The sequence below is a fragment of the Anser cygnoides genome, chromosome 3 (assembly GCF_040182565.1).
Source record: "Anser cygnoides isolate HZ-2024a breed goose chromosome 3, Taihu_goose_T2T_genome, whole genome shotgun sequence".
Classification (NCBI taxonomy): Eukaryota; Metazoa; Chordata; class Aves; order Anseriformes; family Anatidae; genus Anser; species Anser cygnoides.
Window position 1 is genome coordinate 58,018,745 of NC_089875.1, and position 9,381 is coordinate 58,028,125.

Genomic DNA, 9,381 nt, shown 5'->3' on the forward strand with positions numbered 1-9,381 from the left:
TGCACATTCTGTTCTACTTTATCAGGACACCTAATATTCAGCTAGTAAAAATCCAGCACTACTAGTTTTGTTTTAAGCTCTACTGTAAGCAGTCCTGAAACACCCTGAAATGACCAACCTTACAGACAACCGTGGCAAAAATACCTGAGCTATGTCAGTTGCGCACAGATTTCAGTGGAAATTATGATATAATTGCACCCTTTGACAAGTATTTGTTTGGAAAACCCTACTGTAAACAGGATGCTTGCAAGGACAGTGGCAAGACAAGATGTTCAGGGATTGTTGCATGAGGCATTCAAATGTTTCTTTCCAACTTGAGAGGGAAAACAGGGACTTACCTAAACTGCCAGAAGGAGCCTTCGTACAAATGACAATCAGGTTCTGATTTCCTCCCAGAACTTCATATGAGCTTAGCCTGTTTCCAGCCAATAGAATCTCTACATTTTGCAGTATATTGCAAAACAAACAAACAAAACAACAACAAACAATGCCAACTATATGTCAAGAGTGTGTAAAATACCCTGAGATAACTGGTAAATTGCTGATGAAAATCCTCAAACCACTTAACCCCAGTTCAAACTGGGAAAGGGACTTGCTTTTAAGTCTTACCAAAATGTGTTATTTTATTTTACTTTCGTTTGTTCCTCTTTGAAATAGCTAGAAGTTTTACTTCAGCTTCCCACTGTTTTATTTGTTTGCTTTTTTCCCTTCAGGCTGCTGCTAACTTTTCCATCCACTAAAGCTAAACACACCTTTTTCAGTTGTAGTAAACGTCGCTACGCTGAGTTGAAAAAATCTTGCATCTTATATAATAAAAAGGTAACAAAGGATGTAAGGCTTTGAAGACTAGTAACAAATTCAGGGCTTTTGAAAATATGGGATGGGTAAAATGTAGTTATTCAAATAAATGCAGGTGAATAAGGCAAAACTTGAAAAAGTTTCCATAAGAAGCAAGAAAGCTTTCCATATTCACCCCATTCACAGAGCGAACAAGAAGTTTGTGTTTCACTTGGGTCTTCAAAATAAACCAAGGCTTTGCCAATTTTCTTTCTGCCTTATAAATCACATATAAACCTGGACATCCAAGGTGTGAACCTGACCCTCAGACCCAGACAACTGAAAGAAAGCAAACAAACAAAAATAAATAGAGAGGAATTAGACGTTTTACACATGTATATTGCAAGCAGTAACATCCCTCTGGTTTCAAATACAGGAATGTGTCCAGTATCGTGTGAAGTTATTACACGCCAATATTTCTTTCACTCTTAATTCTGCTGAAAAAATATAAACGTGTCACTGGTGTTGGTCATGTAGTTGCATTAGCAATTACAACTCTAAATGACAAGGAATTCTCCACCTGTGCCGAGCGCCTCCCAACATCAGATTCTGTATTAAATTAGCTCCATTAGAAAAGTGTTTTCTAGATACTTACCGCATTAGGATAGGTAGGCACTGACAACTCCACTTATTAAATATGGAAAGATGCAGCACAAAAATGACTGCATATAATGAAAGCAACCTGAAATATTTTGATTTTATTGCTTTGTTCACACACTTGTCAATCTTTTGTAATACATCTACATTATACCATATTTCATACATTGCAGAATTGCCTGTTTTTTCAACTTGATTTTATTCTATTTTATTGTCATTGTACTTTGTTCAAATCTGCAAACAAGTTTATTTTGTTAGGAGGACATAATGGCACATATTATTTTTCCATCACACCGATAATAAAAGATTATTGTGTGTTTCCCTATTTTCAGATACCATGATCGATTTTTTTTTCCACCCGAAGAACGAAGCAAGCAACAACCTGCATGGACTTCTACCATGCAATTTTAAGTACAGCCTCAGGTAGATCTAACTGCAAATAGTCAAATGGAATTTGATTTTATTTAAAATATTTCTAATTTAAAAGACTAAGTCTGCAATTTACTATGTTATTTGAAATATTACTTAATAGGCTATATTGATCTCCAGTACAACTTAAGAAGGTCAATCTCTCGATTTTTTTTCTTATATAAGCTTATATGGCCTCATTAGTATAACAGAAATATAATATCAAAAACACATACAGCAATTAAATATTTTATTATTGATTTATATTCACAAAGAATTAGTACAGCCCAGAACCCCAGCTTTAACTTCATAGAAATTCTTTGAGATACACTGGATGTGTTGTCATTGTGTAAATTTATTGTTTAAAATACTTAATAACTTTGTCATATGGATACATATAAGAAAAACTGAGTTATTCTTACCATTAAAATAAAATTATGAAGAAAATCCTTCAACTGCAATGCAATGTAAATAGGATTTTTTTCAAAGGGAACAGAAAATCTACTAAACCAACTGCTTGAAGTTGTCATCTTCTGGAACTGCTTTGGCAAACTTGTTTGGACTTTTCACTGTTTTATAACATAGCACTGTTATCTATCACTTACATACTCCAAGTTATAAAATAATATTACTGTCGTTAGTTAAATCTATCACCATAGTAAGTGATCCCAATTTGTCCTCTCTTCTACTGGCCTCCCTTCCACTGCCAACCCTTCTGCCAACACTAATATTTCATGACAGCCATAACTTTCCTAAGAATTCCCAAATTAAATGTTGAACATACTTAAGTCCAATTGTAAAATAAAGACATGCTAATGTAATGTGAAAACAGAATGCTTCATACGGCGCTCGAATTTCACTGAACTTGTGCTACCAAAAGCAAATGGAAAACACGGTCTCTCGATAACAAACGGTGATACCATTATGTTTTTATTACTGCACTGACAGCACTACACACAACTGTTTCTCTGACATGTTTATAGCCAGAGAGGGAACAAGAAAGCTCTAAAAGACGTACTTATTAAAAGGCTCCTTTACCTATATTGTTGCCTATTCTCTCAAACACATTAAGCACCATTAAGAAACCTCACCTTGTTATTCCTAAAGAAGCAAGCCCTTAGTTTCTTTCTCCATAAATTGATAAACACTGGTGCCTGCATTCTGTGCTATAGTAAGCACACAGATACCTAGACATGCTGATGAACTACCTCTGGGAGTCATACAAGATAATATCTTACACTTCTGTAGTCTCTTCACACAGAAGCCATAAAGCACTTGACAAAGATGGGTGAATATCAGGGTAACTTCACAGATGACGAAAGAGAGGAGCAGAAGGTGAAATTCGTTTCAGTAAAGGAAATCCTGGAAAAGAGTCATGCAATTATATTCCATAGAGTGTGGAATACGTTTTCACTCGTGCCCTCTGCATTGCAGCAAGTTCAACCCATACAGTTAGCAATGAAACTCGCTCAACTTCAGGTAGCGAGCCAACCGCGCAGTCTGGAACGCAAACTGCCTTTTGATCTCCAGACCTCAGCGAGAAACTGCAGCAGCTCAGAAAGGGCACGAAAGAAACTAAGAGTTTACAGCAGTAAAGCAAGAGGATCTCGCTTATAATCTGTAACAGATGCGGTGAATACATGCAGGATAATACCACATAGAGGAGAAGTCAAGAATTTACACCTATATTTATGAACACAGTATGAAATTTGTGAAATATTTGATTATATGGATAATGAATGACAAAGAAAACCAACGTAACTTTCTAAACTCTGCTTTACCTCAAATACCACTACCTGGTGGCCAGCTAATCAACCTTAACTTCCCTGAATTTATAGATTCCATTTCACAAATGATTTCAGAGCATCTACAGTGAGGACTTTCAAGTGCAGTGCCAGAGAAGCACAAGCCCAGAGCAAAATCTGTATTTTGTAAATACTGAATTAATATTAGCGGTAAGAGTCTATGTACTGTAATAGAGTACTACTAACACTGAGGCATTGTGATTTCATAAGGTAAACAATACATCTTCTTCTAATATAAAATGATCTAATTTTACAGCAGGCGATGACTACATAGCCTGTTTGCAATCAAGCTGACTTTTTGACTTTTACTTAAGGAAAAGCCTCAATTTATTCCTCACTTCTGACTTCTTCTGGCCACTGGCATTTATTGGTCATGCTCTTTCCTATCCATATGGCTAAATTCAGAATGGGCACAAATAATCTATAATTTTAGCCTTGCTTTGTTAAGCAGATATCTTTTTTTCTAATAACTGTACCTCACACGACTTAATAACTAATAAACAAAAAACGTAAAGGATAAATGACAGATCTACAAATTCTAGTTCCTAGTTGGTAACTTGCCCCTCTGCATTTTTCCGAAGGCAAGAAATGAACTAAGTTTTGATGACTTATTTAAACTTAATGAAACTAAATCTAAGGATATTTTCTACACAACAAATACAGCATGTATTAGCAAAAAATAAACTGCAAGCAAAACTTGTAATTGTTTTTCTGTGGAACTCAATCTGCCAGCAACGTATAAAAGTAGATACACAGACATCTTGCTATTTCTTTTATGGGAGTAATAAAAATATATGGCCAGACAGATTTATATATAAGCAAAATGAATTTCTCCCTAGCCTTGGCTGCCCTGAATCGAGGTATGAATACTCGTGTTAACATTCTGTTATTCAAAACAGGGACGTTAATCATAATCATAAAACATAACACTTGAGACTGCTTCCAAAAAGCCAGTCTTGTTTTTTGTCTCTGTAACTACCCTGATCAGCCTGTCAGAGAGCCCCTATGATTAAAAAATCCAAACAGGATTTTGTTATTGCAAGCATATGTGCGTGCAACAGCGTATCTTGGTTTATTCATGCCTGTTTGAAGAATAAAATTTCCACAGAAACTGCACAATAAAAGTTACAAGCTATTTAGATGAGGCACCCCTTATTAAAGAGATACATACTTAGGATAAGATACTTTTCTGCTAATTAACACACAAATCTAAACACAAAAAGTAGAGGTGGTCGTCCTTTGGCACCCACAGGCTCCACTTCATTCCAGAATACAAATTGCGTTTATTTTTTGTCTCCTCTCGTGACAATAATAAAAGAACCAAGAGAAATAAAACTTAATCCCTGCAGCAGTAAGGATCCTGCCATTTTAGAAAAGTTGTCAGAAAGGGCAGGTGCATGATTACAGTGTCTGCAGAACGACTCAGTTATCTTTAATTTGGCTACTTCCAGCACTTAGAGAGCCGAACAAACAGAGGTACAAGAAGGGAAGATTTCTGGAAGATTTATGCAGCCGACAAACTTGTTGCAAAGAATCCTTTTGTACTGGCATCATTTTCACCCTACGATAACTTTCACTATGAGGCTCAGCAATGAACTTACGGATAACGGTGCAGGGAACGGTGGAGCAATCCACTACTGAAGCACCAAGTGGTGAATCTAACAAAGGCAGCTATACAGGAGATTTTAGGCAGATCTCTTGGGGTATCCCACCTAAATCCAGTTCCTTGCCATTCCCACAGGAACTAACTTCGGAGCTTGGTTTGTATTGTGAGGCTAAATTGAAGCAACATGTTCTAGTTTTGAAATAGCCTGAATGTTAAATTCAATAATTTGATCTGCTGGGCCCACTAACTGGTCTTGGCAGCAATTCTTTACCTCTCTGCATCTCCCTTTCTTCCTCTGTAATGACACTGGTACTAAGCAGAAGTCTGTTCCACTTTTGGAATAAGTGAGGCAAGCACCTATCACCTTCACATACTCAGGAGAAAGCCCCAAGTGGAGAAATGATCGTTAGTAACAGTGAGGAGCATCACCAGTGTACTGACAAAGCATACTTTCAGTACATTCTCCATTCCAGTACATTGCCTCATAAACCAGGAAAATATGGAAATAGAAACATGTCTATGGTAATAGACAGGGATGTTTCGGGAATGTTGCCACCATATTAGCAACTGCAAAGAAACAGAGTCAGTTATTGGAATGACAGCAGTTAGAAGTCACCAATAGTGCTTATTTTCCTTCATAATCCAAGGACAGGTGAGATTAAGCAGGAATACTGGCACCCAAGACAATATTACTTAGCTGTAAACATCCAAAATATTATGGATGGACAGGTACCATACAGCTTTAGCTTTGTATGAAACAGTTTCCTCTTAATGCTTGACTTCTACAAATAGCGTAAGTGCTGTTCGGATCAATAAATACATTTAGAATATTTTACTCTGTCTAGTGTTTCAGTGTCCAAACTACTAGATTTTCATAATCTGATTCAAAATTCTATTACATGCAGGATAATTTTAAGTCATTTCACATAGTACCTCTGCAAAGCCAGCTACCTGAATCTCTGAGACGTTTACTGACGCTGAGACTGAGAGGAATGCTCCATTATAAATGGGCAGGTGAAAAAAATCCAAATGATTTTTCAGATTCAGTTCATAAACTCACTTTTCTCCAAAAGTGGTAGCTGTTTTTGGAAACAGATTTTCTACGTGCTTCTATGATGTCAAAGATGAAATCTCTGCTTGTGGAGGTACAATCTGTAGCAGGAACATGTCTGCCAAGACTCTGGCATGGCTGCTATTTTGTCTAGACAGACTCTGAAAATGACTGACAGAGGAACACTGCACATGGCTGAGGAAGCTGAAACTTATGGAAGAGTTTTTCGAGACTAAGCCAACACACAGGATTTTGGAAGTGTGCCTAACATCTTTCAACCTCTCCTCCTGGTATCCTCCTCACGAATCTAACAGTATTTTGTTTCTTCAAGTCTCCCAGTTGTCCCGGGAGAAGCGAAGGTATATTTGCTTAGATAACACGCGACCAGGGCCTTTTGGTCATAAGTAAACATTGTCAACAAGCGGGGAGGTCTATCTGCTGGCAAGTCACTGAGAAAGGCATGCAAGCAGTTGTGTCTGTTATTTGGAGGAGTGAAGACTGTAAGGAGCTATTAACCTTTTCTCACCTATACAACTTGGTAACTATGAGAAACACATGACAAGCATCAGCTAAATGACAGAAATGACTAGTTACAGCTGATCACTGTTCTAAACACTTCAAAATGCACTCTATATTTACCTTGACCTTTAGGGCCACGTCAGAAGTAGCCTGAACCACGTGTGTGTTTTGACAGGAAAGTCCACATGAACTTGCCATGGACAGCAGACTGTAATTTTGCAGAAGTAATGAATATAATGTACTGTCAAATGTTATTTTCAGTGTATGACAGCCTCAGTTCACTTAATCCTCAAGCAACTGTCAGGGCTAGAAGAGGGAAGAAAAAGGAGGAGACTCGAAACCACATCACTGGCTTTTAGCTTTAGTTGGTTTACATTCAATTCAATCCCCACTGAAGTCGATCCCTAATTTACTGGGATTCGGTGCTAACTTCTATCAATTACTATCATTGCCTGTACTGTTCAGTAGCCTGAGAGAATAAAAAAGGCGAATTTAAACATTAGTTTGTCTCCCAGGAGAAAATCAGGCCTTAAGACACCGCTTCAAAGTAGCAGTAAAGCACTAGTTGGGGTTGTGGATCCCCAAAGATCCGGCCAATTTTTCACACCCAACACAAAAATTGTGCTGGCTACATGAAAAATATGTGAGCTGCTTCTTCTCTCTAAATAAAAATGGACCGCGATGAACCTTTGCTTAACCCTGATAAGGAAACTTCCACGCTCCACCTACGAGGTTAGCAGTGTATAACTTTGGTCTCCACAAACCCAACCTACGGGCTGGATGTGGGGTGCTGAGGCTGCTCACACAGCAGCAGCAGTACTTGTGAACCTAAAGGAAGCTGTAAGAAGCACTGGAAGCACGGGGAAGCACTGAGATACTGGCATTTTGAGACATTCCCGTAGCTGCAGGAACCGTAAAATGCCCGTAGACTCAAAGAAAAGGAACCGAAGGGGGCTGTTGTAGGCGCTGAGGGGAAGCAGCTCCCTCATTTCCGAAGGCAGAGCGCTTTCCCCTCCCCTCCCGGCCCTGCTCCCGCCCCTCCCCTCCCACCGCAAGGCTCGGAGCGAGGCCGCGCCGCCGGCGGAGCCGGGGCCAAACGCGGCCCCGCTGCCGCACCGGGCTGGTGGCGCTCCGGCGGCCGTCCCCGGCCCGGATCCGGGGCGGAGAGAAGCGCAGCGAGGCGTCCTTCGTGCCACGGGCTCCGGCGGGGAGCCGGGGAGCCGAGCCGCCCGGCGCCTCTGCCTGCACCTGCCGGGGGCCGAGCGCCCCGGGGCGCGGTGCGGGTCCCCCTGCGCCGTCCCCGCCTTGAGGTCGCCGCCGTTAAACGGGCAGGGACACGCACACACACAGCACACGCACACTTACCAGGTCTATGAAGGTCAGGAATTTCCAGCTGCCCCCGTAGGTCTGGTGCGCGGGCATGTCGATGGCCTTGTAGTTGCAGAGGATGGAGCAGTAGGACAGCAGGATGGCGGCGCGCAGCACCTGGCACGGCACCAGCGCCATGTTGCGAGCGGCTCACGGGGAGGCGGCCCCGGCGGCGGCGGCGGCGGCCCCGGTGGCGGCGGCGGGCGGCGTGTGGCGGTGCCGGCCCAGCCCGGGCTGCGCTTCCGCCCGTGCCCGGCCCTGCGCGCCGCTGCCGCCCGGCCTCCCGGCGCCCCCGGCCGGGGCGGAGCGGAGCGGAGCGGCCGCGCCGGTGCCCGCTGGGGCCGGGGAGGGCGGCAGCGGCCCCGGGGAGGCGGTGGAGGGAGGGGGGGGGGCGCGGTGCCGGGCTCCGGGCCCGGCGGGCAGGTGAGGGGACGGAGGGGAGCGGCCCTGGGAAGGAAGGGGTGTGTGGGGGAAAGCTGTTTTGGGTGCCCCACTGCTGAGTGAAAAATTAAATCCGGCCGTAATTGCGGTTTTTAATCAATACAGGGGCCGGGGGAGCTGGGGCCGTCGGCCCTACACTGACACTTTATGTAGAGCGAAGCGCGGGGCCGCTGGTTGTAACCTGCAGAGCGGCTGGCGCCGTGTTAGGTTTGGGCCCTCGGCCTTGCCCATGGCTCTCTTGGATCTCCGTATTGGTCTTGTGGCATCTGCGCAGGCCCTCAGACCTGGTCCTCTTCCTTTAGTCCAGGAGAAAACAGAAAAAACGACATGGCACTAAAAAAGTACCTCACAGGCGCAAAATCAAGTGCAAGATGGCACCTGTGGAGGTGAGCACCCATGTGGTGTGAGGGATCACCATGCCAGGCTGTGCTCAAGGGCAAGGTCAGTTTCTGTCAGCTGAGGTTTGATCTGGAAGGCAGCTTTGATGGCAGGAGCAACTGAGGGGGTCCTGTGCTTGGGCTTCTGCACCCTGAAAAGGAAAGGGTCTTAACGTGCTTGGTCGCGGGCTACACATTAAATTGTTCCACCATATGGAAAAGTTGTTATAAACACACACAGTGATGCCTGAGCTTGGATAGACAAATGTCTTCTATAAATACAATCTTCATACAAATATCATCTCCATACATCTGTCTTCTGAAATAAATATTTGAACAATAAAAATTTGAATCAATGACTGTGCAATGTGT

The 9,381-nt window shown here is 42.5% G+C and overlaps 1 protein-coding gene across 1 annotated transcript in view; it reads right to left on the bottom strand.

The window, feature by feature from the left end:
* Nucleotides 1-8,490, bottom strand: part of AIG1 (androgen induced 1) — a 123,499-nt gene extending 115,009 nt beyond the window's left edge. The window contains exon 1 of the mRNA XM_013194190.3: nt 8,189-8,490. Coding sequence (XP_013049644.1) covers nt 8,189-8,329 — 141 coding nt within the window. The 5' untranslated portion in view covers nt 8,330-8,490. The remainder of the gene's footprint in view (nt 1-8,188) is intronic.
* Nucleotides 8,491-9,381: the final 891 nt, after the last annotated feature.